Below are 18,994 nucleotides of genomic sequence, written 5' to 3'. Positions count from 1 at the left end.
AAATACTGCTGAAAGTTGAATTTTCCTCTTCAAAAAACTAAGGTCACATGTTTGCAAAACTTGGGTTTTCCTCAAGTCAGGCCCCTAGATTGTTGGTTAGGCATCTATACAAACGGTTCAGTTTTTCAGCAGTTTCCCTTTTGACTTCAGTCAGGCAGCTGGATTCCCATTGTTTCTGTGAATCAAGCCACTTCAGTTTTCTTCGATATAGGGATGTAGTGGTTTAAACGGTTATCCGATGAGCCTAGGCATAATCTGAATTCAGTTCCCATGGAGTGATCATAAAGTAACAGGATCTTGCATGAATTGTATCCTAGATGAAAGATGGGTGGGGCAAATTAGCTCCCCTGCAGATAACAATGTGTGTGTTTTCACAATGCCAAAATAATGAACTAATGCCAAAATATGTGGATAAGGGTGCAGAGTGACTGTCTTTTTGTGCAGTATGAAATGCATGTCCCTTAAATAGAAAGGTGGTGCTGATGATGAGAGGACAGACAATTCCATAATGTGATTTCATTGACTTCAGTGGAGTTACAGCAGGAATAAGTTCAACCTATGTAGCTTTTAGGGCTGTAAAATCCTGTTTAATTGGCTAACCAGTTAAACGTAGTATTTAACTGGTTAACCGATTAAAGGAGGATGAAGGGAGATTAGAACATCCCCTCCCTTCCTTTGTTGCAGGCAGGGGTTGCTCCAGTCCAGCCAAAGCTGCTCCTGCCTCCCCCCTCCCCCGCCTGCAGGGCACCCAGGTCCACTGCAGGCAGGGTATGTACTGGAGCAGCCCCTATCTATGGCTGGCCCTCCACAGGGCTGTAGGAGCCCCCTGCCCACAGCAGGTGGAGAAGCTGCTTCAGACCCTGCGGTGAGGCTTACCAGTTAAACCGTCACATCCCTAGTAGCTTCCCCACCCCCCAAGACACTGATAACTTTCAGTCAGTATAACGAGGAAAATCACAGAAAATGGTAGAACTCAGCGTGCCTTCTGTTCAGAATTTGTTTAACTTGGGTCTTCTAGAACAAAAATTTCCTTCACCCTGATTCACAAGTAGGAGTTTGAACATGGGAAGGCATAGATGTTTGAAGTGAAGGTTTGAAAGTGTGTCCTATAGTACCCGGATACTTTTCCACACAGAAGTTAAGATGGAATACACTGATTAACCAGCAGAGGAAGGATAATCACGTGGGCGAGGAACTGGGTAAGATGTAAAGAACCTACTCTCATCTCCGACATAGTCTTCCTGACCTTGGGTAAATTATTTCCGTGCTGTAGTTTCACTGCTTGTAAAATAGAATAATACTCCCTTACTTCAAAAGGGTCTGATGAGGTTAAATTCATTGCTAGTTATGGAGTGATAAGATTCTGTGACGATATGAGCCATGTAAGTGCATACATACACCTTTCATTCTATCTTCACGCTATTGGCCATGTACTATATATGGGCATAATTTTCCTCTGGAAACAGGATACCATACTCTGTAGGCAGATGATCTGATGCTATATTCTACTCTGATGTTCTTATGTAATACATTGTCATAACAAATTTGGCACAGTAAAATATCGTTGCTGCATTATGTAGTATAGCATTTGTCTGTAGAATTAAAGGGAGAGGTACAGTGTGTTTTAACAACTGTGCTTATTTAAAATCTTGAATGTTGCCTGCTCAGTTTTCAGAGAGTAAAATATCACCTAGTTAAGTGATATAACAGAATCACTTAGTCCCTTATTGCAGATGAATCATAAAATAATCCTGTAAAACAACAGTGTTGGGTTCAGAAGCTTAGGTGCATGAGAGAGAGATGCAGAAAGACCATTTGAACTGTACTGCTGCAATTCAAGAAATGAAAGCAGGAGTGAAAAAAAAATTGTTTCCAGGTTCATCCCAAAATGAGTTTTGATGCCTAAGAGGAGTAGACATCTGATGGAAATACTGGCATTGTTAAACACTGGAACTAAAAGCCACAGAGAAAGTGAATTATTGCTAAGGGTGAGCCAAGCAAATAGAGAGATGAAGTATCTTGTAAGTGAATGCACACGTAGTGATTTAGAAGAGTTGAGCCAGTAGCTTTATATTGTAGAAAACACTTTTGTATTAGCTCTAGTAGCTTATTTTTTCTTCTAGCCAGTCTGAAACTTGCATTTTTTCTCTAATAAGTTTTCTACAAGGTCTTCCTGGCAGTAGCTTGCATTAGTACAAGAGCCTGTCTTCATTAGAAGTGCCTCTTGGTAATTCTCTGTTCATTACGGCTTTGGATCAACTATTTATTAGTTTAAGTTTAGTCATATCGTGGGAGTTACATATCATGGGAGTCCAAAATCTAAATTACCTCCTTTTTTACAAGAATCCATTAAGATTCATACTCATTAATTCTAGCTCTGTTGTCAAGTGACAATAATCTCCCATTACCCTTGTGATAATTTATATCTCTGAAAGTATTTGTAACCATCTGTGGATTTTGAAGAGACCCTGTTAGGTCATTTAGGTCCCAAATTAAGTTTTTCCTTTTGGGGGTGGGAAGGAGCTTTATGACCTAATTGTAATAGAAATAGTTCATGAACGTTTTAAAAAGAAAGTACATTGAAAATCCTCTTTGAAGTGAGCATGGTCTTATGGTTAAGACTCTGGACTGGAGCTAAATGGAATTCATTTTCTGACTGCGCCCATAAACTTTTCTTTTGACTTTTGGGCAAGTCACAGAGTTTAAGGCCAGAAGAGACTGGTGTTCCTTGTAAGCTGAGCGGTAGGGTGGCCACCCAAAAGAGATTCCAGTGCCACCAAGCTGGCTAGCAGAGCATGCCCAGGGCCCACAGCTGGAAGCATATGTGGGGGGTTTTATGGGTGGTGCATATCCTCAAATCCCTTGGTGCTCATAAATTTTATTCTGCACGTGGATGGAAAAATTTAGAGGGAACATTAGAAGAGAACATCTAGTCTGGACTCCTGTGTATCTCAGGCCACTGATACCTCCCAGCATCTTGAGCTAAACCCAGCTGTGTCTCCATGTCTCATTTGTGAAACATTTCCAGTCTCCCATGCTTGTCTTGTTTCATTTTCAAGCTCTTTGTGGCAGAGGCTTTCTTTCCCTTTTACTGTGTCAGGCTGCAGTCACTATTGCAGTGGTCTCCAACCTTTTTACACCCAAGATCACTTTTTAAATGTCAGAACAAGCCAAGATCTACTGCCCCATCCTTCCCCCAAAACCTCAGCCCTTCCTTGAAGCCCCGCCCCCTCTATTCTCCTCCTCCATCACTTGCTATCCCCAGCTCTTATACGCGCTACACTGCTGCTTTTCTTTTTATTATTCTTTTGTAGGAAAAGGTTTTTCCAATATTTGTCCTGTTTAGACTGGGCCAAATGTCAGGAAAACCCCTTCTTTCGGAAGCCCCCTTATTCCTTGTGGAACAAGGAATACAGGGGTTACTGAAAGAGCATGTTTGCTCTTCCACTAAAAAAAAGCAGAAGAACAAACATGTCCCTGGATGCGGAAGCTTTTTTCTGGGATATCTCTGGAATCCTGGAAAAACTCCTGCAGTCCAGCTGTATCATCACTGGGTTGATACAGGATGTGTGGGCTCTGGGGTGGGAATGAGGGATTTGGGTGCGGGAAGAGGTGAGGTGTGCAAGCTCTGGGAGGAAATGTGGATGCAGGAGGAGGTGGAGAAGGGGATGCTGGCTCAGGGAGGGGGCTCCACGCTGGGGAGTGTTGGGGTCAGATGTTGGGTTGGGGTACTAAGCAAGCCACAGGCTAGTGGATGTGAAGGTGCAGGAATTTGGGTTGGGGTATGTGAGGGGCTCAAGGCGGGGAGTCCAGTGTATGATAGGCTCAAATCTAGGGTCTGGGGGCGGGGTGTACAGGAGTGTTACGATGCTGTGGCCAGATGGGGGTTTGTTGGCCAGGCTTAATTTTTAAATAAAATACTATGTCAAACACAACGTTTCTGCATTGTATTTATTTATGAGAAGGGCAGGAAACTTGTTTTGAGTCAGGGGTCACTGACCCACAGAAAAGTCAGTTGGGGACCACACAAGTGAGATGCAGAAAACCCTCCAAAAATCCCCCAAGCCTCACTAATGTGGCCCCAACTGTGCTGGTGGTAGCAGGGGACGTGGTATTGGGGAAGGGTGCTAGTGGGTGCTGGGGCAGGGGAAAAGGGTGCCAGTGAGGGCTGGGGGCAGGGTGCTGGGTGGGGGCAAGGTGCCAGTAGGGGTCGGGGGGCAGGGGACAGGGTCCTGCAGCAGGAGACTGGGTGTGGCAGGGGACAGAGAGTCCCCTGCACCCGCCTCTTCCGCCCTCCCCCCCCCCCCCCCCGCAGAGGAGGGAATCCCCGGTGCACGCCTCCTCCCGGGATGACTCCCACAGAGCAGGGAAGCCCTGGCACACGCTCCTCTGCGGGAACACCCCCCCCCCCCCCCATACACACACACACACACGTTCCCGGCACGCCCCAGACCTAGGGGAGGGGAGCAGCCAGCATACTCCGGAACTTCCAGAAGTGGCCCGCAGCTGCAGGACTTCCATCCACCCTGTAGGAAGCTGGCACTACCTCCATTGTCGCTGGAGGTAGGTAGTGGGGCTTCTCGTGGATGGGGGAAAATGGGGGGTGGGGGCAAATGCCTCACAATCGACTGGTCGAAATCGCGATCGACAGGTTGGTGACCACAGCACTATTGGGACCTCTAGGCACTACTACAGCACAAGCAAATAACATTAGTGACAGATGTTGTGGAACCAGTGAGCCCAGAAGTGAAACTAATCATTATTTTGACAATTCAAGTTATGCTATGTACTTCACGTGAGGGAGCACCAGAGAAACCACTTACAATGGCATGTAGTTGCTTTGCCACTACTCATAGTAAAATATCTCTAGTGTCTGGTGATGAGACACTGGATGGGAAGGGAGGCTTCTGAGTTGCTATGGAAAATTCTTTGCCAAGTGTCTGGTTTAGGGTTGTGAATGGTTAACCAGTCGGCAACACCCTTACTGGATGATGCTTACTGGTTACGGTTAACTGGCAAGGGCTAGAGTTTAATTTGATTAAACGAGATTTTACATCCCTAGTCTGGTGGTTGGGTTTTGCCACATGCTCAGGTTGTACCTGGGGACCATATGTGGGATCAGATAGGAATTTTCCCCGAGTCAGATTAACAAGAGACCCTTGGCGGGGGGGGGCTGGGCTGCATTTTTCATTTGCAGGGTTAAACTGTTGTAAACGGTGGAGTCTCTGTAACTAGAGATGTTAAATATAGTTAATCAACTAGTCATTGGATTTTCCATTGACTAGTCAATTAGTTGATTACCAGGGCTAAAGTGCAGCGAGGGGACCCTGTGCAAGCCAGCAATCAGCTGGCCCAGCTTATACTGCCCCGCACCCCAGCCCGCTGTGCTTCTGATTGTTAAATGTATTAAGAGCCAGAGTCGCAGCACCTGGGACTGGACGTGAGTCGGGAATCAGTAGCTCTATTTCAGGAGAGGGTAGGTGGGGTTCTGTGGGCCTGCAACCAGCAGGACATCTAGCTAGATGATCACAATGATCCTTCTGGCTTTAAAGTCTGAGTCTGAGAAAACTAGAAAAGAAGCCTAGAAAAATGGACCTGTCTTCTCTTTCATTGTCCATATGAATGAAAATGTCTATATCTATGCAGCTAACTAATTTGGTTGAGATCCAGTCTGGAAGCATTGAAGGGGGGGGAAGAGCAAGGTACATTCTAATAACCCTCATAAAACAAAGCTGTCAGAAATGACAGATGATGATATTGTGGCCACAGCAGAGACCTCAGCTGTTGCTTGTCCAGAGCACAGAGTAAATGTTGTCTCCTTTATTACAGTAACCCCAAAATGGTTTTTGTGAAAATAGTTTGTCGTGAAACTGTTTCATGACAGCTTTAAAAGGGAGACTTAGTCTTAAATGGCTGTTTCATTCAGTGCAGTTAGCATTTAGTCTGGGCTTGTTCCTGTTGGTCAGTTTATGATACAAAAGCCAAAATATACAAGTCTTGATCACTTGGCAAACAACTTGGGTAAAACCATGTATTTTACATGGATGAATTGTGCAGCTGCATGGGGTTTGTTTTCTGATGGATTAAATTAGTATGAGCTTCCATCAAGGTCAATAAACACATAGTACTCAGGCTTGCAAGTGTGAAGCTATAAATGGGGTCCTTAAATTGTAGGCCATAAGTTAGCGCAATTGAAGTAATAGTCAGGTTGTGGTGCAAAACAGCAAAATCAAGGAAATGCATAGTTAAAACGGAAACACTAACTAGCTAGCAGCGTTTTTCTCAGTTGTGTAACACGGAGGGATCTTGCAGGTCTGATGCCAGTGAGGGGTTTTTGCCTCGAAACTGTTGTTCAATGGGAATACTGGAAAAATGAAACATTTCAATTTTGGAACGTTGCTGCAGTATCTCTTGGGGATTCCAGGTCAGTTGTTCCCATTCTCTTTGGGCCAGGCTCTTAATCAGATTTCATCTCCCATACAGAGTTGTGGCCAGGAAGACACATGATTTCAGGAAATATGTGGAGAAATTGGAGAGGGTCCAGAGAAGAGCAACAAAAATGATTAAAGGTCTAGAAAACATGAACTATGAGAGGAGATTGAAAAAATTGGGTTTGTTTAGTCTGGAAAAGATTGATAGAGAGGGCATAACCGCTTTCAAGTACCTAAATTGGAGCAAAGGAGATTTAGGTTGGACATTAAGAAAAATTTCCTAGCTGTCAGGATGATTAAGCACAGGAATAAATTGCCTCAGTAGGTTGTGGAATCCTCTATCATTGGAGACTCTTAAGAACAACTTAGATAAACACCCAGATTAGCGGTGGGGAACCTCAGTTGTTGGCTCCCAGTTTGCCTGGATCAGGCTCCCAATACTCTGGGCTTCCCCCACAGGGCTGGAGTGCATACAGTCTACTAACCTGGACCCCCCAAGGCACTGGTGTGTGAAGAGAGTGTGGAGGGTATCTTTTTCTTTCTTAGTTGAAGCCCATGTTAGTGAGGAGGTGTTTTGTTTTGGTTTTTTTGCTTTTTTGCTTCTCACTTGGATGTAGCCCCTGACTGATTTTTCTGTGGGTCATTAGCCCCTGACCCAAAAAAAGGTTTTCCACCCTGATCTAGATGGTGCTTGGTCTTGTCATGACTGCAGGGGACTTGACTTGATGACCTCCCAAAGTTCCTTCAAGTTATATGATGTGTCATCTCTAAGAGCAGAGACCATGGTGCATCTTGGGTATGAAGTCTGATCACAAAGCTGCAAAGTCATGAGGCACCTGTTCTCAAGAAAACAACTGAGCAACACATCCATATCAAAGTATTCAGGTTTATGTCTGAGCCAAATTCAAGGTGTATTTCAATCATAGGTTTGGACCCATCTTTGAATGACCTAGTTCCGTTGAAATTGTCACAATTGACTTTGGCAGGTCCAGAGTTTCACCTGGAGGTTCATTGGCAGTGCATTGATTCTTAATTGATGTAAGCTGGGAGTAACTGTGAAGTAAAAAAGTAACACCAGTGTAAAATCAGTGCTAATGTAAAATCAGACTGGACTTGGTAGTCTGTGTGTTCGTATAACGTGTTAAAATGGATGGAGGTTAAATAGCCTACCACTGGGAAACAACTAGGCTTTAAAATTCTTTTATCACCATCTTGTATAAAATTAAACATGAAAGCATTCTGCTACAGTAACTGCCCATTAAACTGAAGTATTGTGCCTACACGCCACTGTGTTTTGGAACATCTTTGTTGAATAAAGAGGCCTCAAGTTTTGTGTCCAGCCTTAGCAGGTCTACCGACCAGGGAGGGGAAAAGGGCAAGGGGCAGCTATCCCTAGGCCCAGCAATTTAAAAGGGGCCCGGGACTCCCTGGGCTGCTGCTACTGTAGAGGTGGCTAGAGCCTGAGGGTCCTTTAAATTTCCATCTGAGCCACGCTCTCTGAACACCCCTGAAAGGCTGGCTGGCTGGGGGAGGCTAGTTCCAGCCCCCGTCCCTTCTGCCAAGGTGTCCTCTTCTAGGGGCACACTTCTCCACCTTGCTCAGGGGTAGAGCATGGTCCTCCACAGCCCTGAGCCTTGGGGTTTGTTTTGTCTGTGCAGCTCCTGGCTGACTAGAGAGAGAAAGTTTGGCTGCAAAAGGAGTGGCTATTTCAAATGTATTGAATGGGTCCATTCACTTTTTAAAATTCCTCCTGCCCCTGTGCTGTGCCCAGACTTCTCTCTGGGAGTCTCTTACACCCATTCTGTGCACACTATCTCACTGCCTCATTTATGAAACAAAGTCTCCTTTAAGGTCTGTGTGTTCCAGGAAGCATTCCAACCGTACTAAGCATAGGAGAGTCTGTGGGTGTTCTGCATTGTAAAGTATGACCACAGTAAGGGCCAAATCCTTACTCATGTGAGTGTGCCCACTGAAATGTGTGCAACTCTCAGGGGACTAGGGTTTGGAGTCTGGTCCATAAGCCCTTCAGGTCAGGGACTTGTTTGCCCCAGCCCACCCAGGATGCACTACATCCTGTAGGCTATCCCATATTTTGCCCGTTTTGTCTGGCTTTTTCCTGCCATAAGGAGGAGTGAAGACAGCCTCTCTAGTCTTGCCAGAAACGAAACTATAGAACTTTGTGCATGACTGCATTTCTACGGGATGGGGTTTTTGTTTTGTTTGTGTGTTTTCTGTCTTCCTGCTTGCTGGGGGATCAAGAGAAGGGCAGGGCTTAGTTCTGACAAGCAGTGGGAATGGGAAGTTATGGGGCAGAGGACAACAGCAACTTAAATAACTTATTGTGGAGATCCCACCTGGGACAGGAAACATGGAGGTGATGGTAGGAGAAGCATAGTGTTGTATGAAGTGTTCTGAAGTGAAAGGTCATGTATTAACGTAAGGGGTGAAATCTTGCCCTTCTTGCAGTGTGTGGGAACTTTGACATTGACATTCACTGGGGCTAGGATTTCATCCTAGATATTAAAGTCCCTTGGGTTAACCACTTGCCATAGGATACCCAAATAAGGGAGCTGAAATCATCCTCCCTTGTGAACTATTTGTCTGTCTTTTAAAAGCCCCCAAAACTAAATTAGGCAAAATAACATTTATTTAATTGAAGAAAGAGAAATAGCCCCAGGACTGATACCTAATATAAGCTTTGGCTTACAGAACATGTCTAGCTGAATAACAAACCTCAAAAGAGAGAGAGGCTTGTAATGGCAATGTTGACACCACTGCAAAAAAATTAAAAAAGCCCAATCCTGCCTACTCCTGCCTCAGTCCTATTGACTCTTGGCATATTGTAACATGAGGCTCTAGGGAACAAGTTGCAAACTTGGCAGCACTATTTCCAGAACCATTTATTTCATTGACAGCACTAATTCCAGAACCATTTATTTCACTGATGGCACCCACTGGTTTAGTGCTGCAACTTTGCTTTTATTCCATTCATTTCATTGACCCTATTCAAAGGGAATAAAGCAAGCTGGTTATGGTGCCAGGTCAGTATATCTAAGTGAGACATTACTAAAGTACTCTATTTACAGAGCACCTGTACAGTGCCAAATGCTGTTACCTGAGTAAAGCAAACCATTGCTTTTTCACCAGTTGATGGCATTCCTGCAGTTTTCATCTCTTGGATCCTATGTGCATGAGATTACCTAGGATACAGGTGCTGTGGCTGCTGTCATCAGTTGTGCTAGGGTCTTTGATTGTTCTTTGATGCCTGCCTTGTTTATTTAGTTATTTATTTTCTTTTCCATCACAGAAGATCTGGGGAGCGAGACTACCTTTCTGGAGGAACTGGTGTTTGGAAGTGGAGATACCATTGAACTTTCCTGTAACACCCAGGGCTCTTCTATGTCAGTATTCTGGTTCAAAGATGGTATTGGGATTGCACCTAGCAACAGAACTCACATTGGACAAAAACTGTTGAAGATAATTAATGTGTCCTATGATGACTCTGGGCTGTACAGTTGTAAGCCACGACATTCCAGTGATGTTCTGGGTAACTTTACAGTTAGAGTAACAGGTGAGTGCTATAATGCTTTTAAAAAAAATGTTTAGCTTGAACAGATGGCTATTTCTTCTGATGTCTGCTTCTATATGAGTTCTCAATTTCTAGCAAAGTCAAAATAGGCAAAAATGCAAACCACTTTTCTGTAAGTCTAGAGACTCACAGTATGGGAGCATTGGAAGTGCTGTTATAATACAGATTAAACCCTCTCTTGCCCTGAATGCTTGCTGATATTTAATTCACAGTACTTTATAAAGTACCTTACATGATACACACACACACGCCTTTGAGGTATTTTATGGCTGGGAAAACTGAGGGTTACTGAGGATATTACTTTTTTTTCAGGGTCAGAGAGCAAGTTAACGCCAAAGTCAGGAATTGAATGCAGGAGTCCTGACTCCTCTTATATATTAGATAGCACTTCCTCTCCAACCACAAGATAGCTTTTGCGGGTTCATTTCAGAAATGTCATTTTTGTACACAATCCATTTGGAAATCTTGTATTTAATCAGATTGTGAAATGTATCTTTATGTGCTACATCCTTATTGCATTAATATTTGCACAACAGCTGGAAAAACAGGCTTCCATGGATTCTCAAGTCAGAAGGGAAATGGCGATAATTCATCTAATCTAACTTCTTGTATAGTACAGGCCCTCAGACTTTCCCAAAATACTTCCAAGAGAATATTTTTGTAGAAAAACGTCCAATCTTGATTTTTAAAAGGTGTCAGTGATGGAGAATCCACCATGGCCCTTGATAATTGTCCAGTAGTTAATTACTCTCACTCTTAAGAATGTACACTACATTCCCTCTGGCCTCTTTATCCCTCTGTCAGGCTACGCCTAGACTGCAGATTATTTTGGAAGAAGCTTTTCCAGAAGAGATCTTCCAAAAAAACTTCTTCCAAAAAAGAGCGTCTACACAGCAAAAGCACATTGAAAAAGCGATCTACACTGAATGGACGCTATCTCGCATTTAAGCTGTGATTACTGTGGATGGAGTGGCCACCAGGGCATCTGTGCTTTTTCCTCTTTTTTTCAAAAGAATTCCCTCTTCTTCATCTACACACGTCTATTTCTGAAAGAGCTCTTTCAGAAAAAGGCTTCTTTCTCGTAGAAAGAGGTTTACCGATGTCAGGAAAAACCCCTCTTTTGATTTTTGTGTTTTTTTTTTTTTTGGTCGAACGCGATTGCAGTGTGAACGTAAGTGAAAGTTTTTCGGGAAAACATCTGTTCCCCCCCCCCCCCCCCAAAAAAAACATGTATAGGGTAGACATACCCCTCAGTAGCTGCTGCTTCCTCATGCTGTTCTGTGTTGGACTGGTCTGCCCTTCCTGCTAAGGGTTCTTCATAACCTTTTTTATGTGTCCCCTCATTTCCCAGTTATTTCCACGTGGCAGCTCGTGGATTCTGTTGTGACATCCAGAGTACGGACCTCAAATATATGCAGTGTGTGCTCATTCTAGCAGGAATGGGCTCTTGGTTTTCAGTAGCATTAAATGGTATACACCAAAGTTTTCAAACAAATGTGGATCAGTGAAATGGCTACTGTAATCTGCCTAATTTTTTTTGTGTGATTAGGATAATGAGGGCTGGAGGACCACAAGTGGCTCCAAACGTTCCTGAATTCTAGAATGCCAGAATGTGTCTTTCTGACACGTCATTACTAGATAACTAGCTAGGACCACCATTCATTATTTAAGACTACTGGACATGTGGTGGGATAAACATCGGTGTCATTAATTGATGATAATCCTGATTAAATAGATGGAGACAGAGGTTCTCCAACTTTTGTATGGGTGACCCTTTTCACACAGCATGCCTTTGATGTGATCCCCATATAAATGAAAACATATTTTTCTTATATTTAATATTATTAATGCTGGGGAGAAAGCGATATCTGGAGCTGGAGGTTGACATCATGCAAAGCCCCATGTCATAACCTCGTGACTCCCCCCTTCCCTGAGGATCATGACCCCCAATTTGAGAACCTCTGTATTGGGATAACGAGGTTCCAAGAGTCCATATCTTCATTTACTTCCTTTGGAGTTGAGTGCCAAGTGTAGCAGTAAACGGGGTCTTGGATTCAGATCCTTAAAGGTACTTGGGTGCCTAAAATACTTTTGAGTATATTGGCCAGAATGTCTCAAAATGAACATTCAAAAATGGAGGCAGCTACTTTTGAAAATGTGTCCCTAACCTTTTACGATACAAAGTCACTCTTCCACTGTCCCCATAGTGATAACCAAACAGATGTATTCTGGAGACCCACACTGTCCTGTCACATATGATGAAATCCAAATAGTTTAAGGAAATGACATTTTCAGTGAATCTTGACAAACATCTGCTTTTAATTGAACATTATTGGAGATCACTGTGAACATTTCAGGGTCATTATCAATTAGATGGTTAAAGAAGTATTTGACTCTTCAAAGATTTTCTTTTACCTAGGTGTGATTATTGGGAATAGGAAACTTCTGGTTGTTAGAAATGTTTGCATTTTTTTTTCTAAGTGACATTAAAATGCTTTTGAGTTCAAGGGGCAACACAGAGGCAGGAAAAGGCAGCTGCACAAGTGAAACAGCTATCAGACAAAAAAGTGGTAAAGTGAGAAATTGTTTTTAATAGTGGAAAGAGTGATAATCTTGTGCTTTTAAAAGTTTAAGCCCCTGTGTTTTTCTTCTTGGCTAATAATAGCTTATAACAGCTTGAGAGCAAGTGAGTAACCTGACCCACCGTTCTGCCAGCATTATGCATCTTTGATTCTGTTAGCTCAGTGTCATTACATTCAAAGTGCTGCTAATGCGGGAGTTTCAGCTTGAGCTGTCAGCCATGTTTGTATTAAACTTTGAAGCCTTTACATTGGGTGGCCGTAGTGGCGCCTGTTATATTCGCTTATGTTTCTTCATAATTATTACTGATTGCTTAGTGTTCAACTCCAAGTGAGATTGTAATCTGAGAGAGTGGGGTTTACATTCCTGCATTTTAAAAGTAACACCAGTGGTTAGTTAGCATTCCTTAGGTATTTAAATACTTGTTCCGTACGATTCTGTGCCAGAGTGACTGAGTTATACTGGTAGTGGTAGTAACAAACCAGTGTTTTCTCTGTTATTGAGCAAAAACAAGTCCTTTGAATCTGTAGACTTGCATATCAAAAATCTCCGTTTAATACATGGTACCTAGTGTCTCTGAGAGAGCTTCCCTCTTAATGATCTTTCCAGGCCCTCATTAGATTAATGCAGGAGGGCCAGATGACTATGTTAATGTATGCTTTGCATAGTTCCTTTTGTTGCTGATTCCCTGGGCCTCTTCCTATCCAGCCTCTCTCTCAGCCTTTCTTCCCCATAACTTCCCTTCTTGGTTGACCCTTCTTGCAGGGCTAGGATCCCAGGGTTTATGCTCCTCCCTCTTCCTCCCTTCCTCTATTCCTAGAGAGAGCGACTATGCACACTCTCCTTATAGCTCTCCGCTGCTCTTGACCTCCTGACTTTATACTAGGGATGGGGAGCCTCCAGCCCCTGGCTTGCCTGCATCCAGCTCCTGAGGCTCCACATTGGGGCACATGTGCTGGCACTCCAGCATCGCTGCCACTCACCCATAGGGCTGGAAGCAGACAATCTACTAGCCTGCCCCCTCTTCCGGTGTGCAAGGAGAATGTGGGGAGTGTCTTTCTCCCAGTCAGGTGCTTCTCACTTTACTTATCACTTGTGTGCCCCCTCCCCCACTGATATTTCCACCCTTGCTTTATATTAAACAGCTTGGTCCTGGGCAGCTGGTCTTCCTGGGCAGCTAAGCCTACTTTTCCCTCCAATGCAGTCAGATAACATAATTAGCCTCTCAGGTCCAAATTAACCCAGGGCCTGTGTGAGGTATACACCCTCCATCATAAGCAGTAAATGAATCACCTTTTTCATTAACATTTTGATTTGGAAGTCAGGCTCAACATTATTGCCTTGTAAAGTAAAGGTTAATTAAATAATAGACTGATGTATGAATAGACTTAGCACCTTCTTAAGCTTTGTCTTTAAAACACAGGACTCTGGGACTACGTCTACATTGGCATGATCTTGCGCAAATACTCTTTAACGCAAGAGTTCTTGTGTTAAAGTATTTGCGCAAGAGAGCGTCTACACTGGCATGTGCCTTTGCGCAAGAGATGTGCTTTTGCGCAAGAGCGTCCGTGCCAGTGTAGACGCTCTCTTGCGCAAGAAAGCTCTGATGGCCATTGTAGCCATCGGGCTTTCTTGCGCAAGAAATTCATGTTGCATGTCTACACTGGCCTTTTGTGCAAGAACAGTTGCGCAAGAGGACTTATTCCTGAGCGGGAGCGTCATAGTTCTTGCGCAAGAAGCACTGGTTTCACACATTAGAACGTCAGTGTTCTTGCGCAAGAATTCCCCACCAGTGAAGACAGGTAGCATGTTTTTGCGCAAAAGCAGCTGCTTTGGCGCAAGATCGTGCCAATGTAGACACAGCCTGGGTGTGGGTGAGAATCAGCACTGCACCATTTCCCAACTACAAACATTAACACTTACATCCCTCTCCCCAAAAAAGAGAAACCTTCATGACTGATCTTGACTAGCATGCATGTCAGTTCAGTCCTTCCATGCACAGATCCTCCCTTACAGCTGATTGGTGTGTGAAGTTATGGCAGGAAAGGTCCCATGTTACTAACACTTGCTGCATTTCGCTACTGTGAGAAAACACCTTTTGAAAATCCAGGTCAGCATTTTAAAAAACAAGTGCCTAATGCTAAGGTCCTGTGGTCATATTTAAGCCTCTGCACATGTGACCTGATTTTTTCTTTTTAAGTAGCATATGCTTAGCAGTTCCCTCTGAATTGAAAGTTTCAGTCAGATGTCAGCCCACTTCTTTAGGTATGTGAATATGAACTTAGTTTCTTCACTGTAGACAACCATTTTTTAAAATCTTGGATTCTAGTCCTTCTCAACAGACTCATCATTTTGAGTAAGATGAGACGGACTGGTTGTTTGTCAGTGATCTCACCTTCCTTGATAGGGAAAAGAAAACGCCATCTGCAGTATTTAAGAATGTGTTGCTACCATACAGTTGGGACTGGTGCATTTTAATTCATATAAATATCGTTATAATCATCATGACAAAATAAGAGTTGCCAAACCTCATGCTTTCAAGATGCGAGGGCAGGAAGGATTTTACCCCTTTTCTCTCCCTTGTGCAGCAGTTTTTGCCTTCCTGTAGCAGATACTGTCAAAAGTTCCCAGTTCAGCAGAGTACTTGCACGTGCTTTATTAGACACACAACTTTCACAAATCCCATGGGATTTTAGTGGGACTTAAGTCCTGTGATTTAACACATGCGAAAGTTGTGCACATACTTAAATGATTCTTGGCCAAAGTCAGGATGCTACATATGGTGCCCCAGTAATCTAATGCAATATGGTAAGTCATGTATTCCTACACAGTGAATATTCTGCAGAGTTCTACAGACTCTGGAGAACTGTGATACCTTTATTAGCTTATTAGTTATCAGTCAGCTGGATAGAAGATTATATAAAATAAAAATTACAAAAACTTATTTTATGCTTGACTTGGCTAAACTGGATGCATTACATTTCTGGTCACATGTTGAGCATTCATAGAATTTCCTACAGTCTAAAAATTGTAAAAGTCGCTGCATAATATTATGCCTTTTTTATGTTTACTGGTGATTATTTGAAGAGGCAATGAATAATGCAAAATGTTACAAGCAGGCTTCGGGGCACTGTTTTACAGGTGGATGGTTCTAAAACTAACAGTAGTCATTCAGATGAAAAGAACAAACAACCTTGTATACAGCACAATAAATGCAAACATGCTGTTAAATGATGCAGGTAGATACAGAACATATCATAAAGCCATTACTTATTAGTGATATGGTCTCACCTGGCACATGCTGTTTTGGTCTCAAAAAGAATGTATCCCACTGCAGAAAGGATATAACCAAAAAAGAAGAGATCCAGAGAAGGGTAGTGAAAGAGCCCAGAGAGTAGGAATGTGATGGTTAACCAGCCTAGAAGCCCTCCCGCCCACCCACATTTAATCGGTTAACTGGTTAAACTTGACAGTTAATCAGTTAACTAATTAGATGAGATTTTACATCCCTACTAGAGAGCCTTGGGTATGAGGAGAGAATTGGAAAGATTGGGTTTGAGTAGCTTAAAGCGGAGCTAACAAGAAATGACATGACAGTGGGGTATTAATTTAATATATAGTCTAGACTAGAACAAGGCTACTCAACACGTCTAGAGCAAAACCATTTATTTGCGGCCCGCGGTGCGGTTTGTATGTATGCAGGGCTCAACACCCAACCCACAGGTGGGATCCTTTGAATATGGCCTCCAGTGGGAACACGCTCCACAATGGTGAGGTGTCTCCCAGGTAGCGTGAGCATTCTAGCCCCCAGGGAGGAGGTACCGGGAGTGCTGGGGCATTGTGGGAAGTCCTTTGTATTCATGCCCGTCACTGTGAAAGAAGCTATTTGCATATATATTTGAATGTATATACAACCACACTTAAGTTGCAGCCCACTTCACGTGCTGTGAGTATCTTTGTGGCCCCTGGGGCTTCCAAAGTTGAGTAGCCCTGGTCTAGAGTCGACAAACTAAGTTCTCCCATTATTCCTTTGAGAGCTAATGAAATGAAAAGAGCAGATTTTCAGCTGGCAAAAGGAAATACTTTATATATCAAATAAGCGGCCCCTTCAGGTGGATTAGCCCATTATTATGGGGAGTTTACCATCTGAAATATCTGATGGTGGCATTATTGGATGTTGTGTAGTGGCCTGTTGGTTGGGACCCAGTGTTAGCCAACTGTGTGGCTGGGGGAGTGAGGAAATAAATGTCTTGTTGGGCCTCATGCTTGCAAAGTGCTCCATTACAGGATGCCCCAGATTTTGGTCTTCTATTTGATCCCGCTTCTTCAAATACTGGTATAGCAGAGCAGAGCCCACCTAGTGCCATCTGCATTCAACATGGTGTCTCTGATCAGACCTGACACCTAGATACTTCAGAGCCCCTTTGAATGGTCAGAGCTTTGTAGCGCGGAGTGGCAGAACCAGGGAGCATGCACCATTCGGTGCCACGGAATTTTTCCGTTGAGAAATCTGCTCAGCTGTAGTAACTACAAAAGACTGCCACGTCCCCCTTCTGGGAGGGAGGTGCATCCGTATAGATTGTCCTCAAGTCCCACCTCCCTGTGTATCTACAGAGTACCACAGAATAACATGTAAAATAACTGCTCCCACCCAGTATTGCTGTTCCACTGCTCGTGCCTCTTTGAGCATCATATCCTGGCCGTTGCAAATGTGTGTGCCAAGTCTCTTCTGAGATGAAAGCACTAACAGCTCCATTGGCGGGTAGAGTTGGACGTGCGCGAAGTCCTTGGTTTTCTAGGCTGGATCTGCATGTATGAAAAATCCACACCCGAATGTTGGTGTTAAACTGGCCGAAACCCCATGTAGATAATGCTGCATCAGCAGGAAAGCTTCTCCTGCCAATATAGTTATCCCTTTTGCAGAGGTGAGCTAAGGCAGAGGTGAGCTTTACTAAGCCAACAGGAGAGCTCCTATCAAACTTAAAGTGCCTTTACCAAACACAAAAATAATGAGGAGTCCTGGCATCTTAAAGACTAACAGCATTATTTGGGCGCAAGCTTTTGTGGGTAAAAAATCTGTTAAAGTACCGTAGGGCTCCATGATTACGGATACAGATGAACACAACTGCCCCTCTTAGACCTGTTTACCTAATATGCGATAGTGGTGCAGCTGTGCTGATGTAAATTTATAGTGTAGACCTGTCCCATCTCTCCTGGCTGTTAATGAATGCACCATGTTGCAGTTGTGTGTCAGAGTAACATGGCAGGGTTCTGTATCTTTCTATCTGAGGTATCTTCCCCTTTGTAATACTCAGTTTCCAGATCCCAAGAACGTTACTGGAAATACCTTCTCTGGAGAAAAACGTGTCAGGAAAAATGTGCGAAATGGAAAGGAAATAAAATGTAATTGAGTGACTCTTCTGGTTTCATCATTACACTAGTTCACTACAGGCTGAGCTTCTCAAGTCTGGCACTCTCTGGTCCGGCAATATCCATGATTTGGCATGATTTTAATTAGCCAGATGACCATTTATCATGGTTGTGGCCAAGTTTTCTGTGGTCCCATAAAGTTTGTTTACAGCCACTAATCCTGGCTCTCAGTGTTCTGTGTTGTCATTTAGCTCTAATTTATCCTAAATCTTTTCTAAGAGCCCAGTAAGCAGCAGAAGTGTTGGTAATGCTGTTAGACAATACAGATCTCCTGTTATGGTACTAGTCAAGCCCTGAGGGTACCAGACTAGAGATGTTCAACCTGTGGTCATCTTAAGCCTTCACAGACTTAACACACATGTTTAATTTAATGCACCATTCAATACACCCATAGCAATATGACATCAGCAAGACTATTTGTTTCAGTAATATTAAGCAGGCCAGTAAGTCTTTGCAAGCTCAGGGCTTCACAAGATTGAGAGAAACAATTCACGCTTCTCCTGCTTGGATCCTTCTGCATGGGAAAGGCTATAGTAGTGAAAAGGAGGAGCTCCTCCTTTTATTCTCTTGGATGAAATCTTAGGTTCTGCAAAAAAAATAATAAAAAGAATCCTCACAAATAGACCCTGCAGTTTGTGAGACACACAGGGCCTAGTGTTCAGTCAGCTACTCCGTTTTGGCATGCACACAGCTATGGGATTTGTCCATCAGTCTCCATTACGCAGAAGTGATAGATCCCTTTTTGGACAAATGTGAAACTCCTCTCACTTGTGCCCAAACATGCAGTTGTGGAGAGTGGGGGAGTGGGGGGACACAAAGGGGCAGCGTTTCGCACATGGAGGAGGCTGCCTCCTGAGAGTCTGCTCCATAGTGGTGTGAGAAAATGGTTGAGTTTGATCTACTGTTTTTGGTAGTGGGATCAAGAAAATGGAAAACTGAAATAGTGTTGCTGATAGTAGCAGCA

At 43.5% G+C, this 18,994-nt stretch overlaps 1 protein-coding gene across 4 annotated transcripts in view; it reads left to right on the top strand.

Annotated features, from left to right (window-relative positions):
* The window catches only part of FGFR3 (fibroblast growth factor receptor 3), an 89,705-nt gene that overhangs the window by 25,693 nt on the left and 45,018 nt on the right, over nucleotides 1-18,994 (top strand). For all 4 annotated transcript variants that reach the window (XM_075930900.1, XM_075930899.1, XM_075930898.1 and 1 more), the window contains exon 3: nucleotides 9,739-10,002. In XM_075930900.1, coding sequence (XP_075787015.1) covers nucleotides 9,739-10,002 — 264 coding nt within the window. The remainder of the gene's footprint in view (nucleotides 1-9,738; nucleotides 10,003-18,994) is intronic.

This window comes from Pelodiscus sinensis, chromosome 5 (genome assembly GCF_049634645.1).
Source record: "Pelodiscus sinensis isolate JC-2024 chromosome 5, ASM4963464v1, whole genome shotgun sequence".
In the NCBI taxonomy this organism is placed as follows: Eukaryota; Metazoa; Chordata; order Testudines; family Trionychidae; genus Pelodiscus; species Pelodiscus sinensis.
Note: the sequence above shows the minus strand (reverse complement) of the source record. Positions and strands in the feature narration are given on the sequence as shown.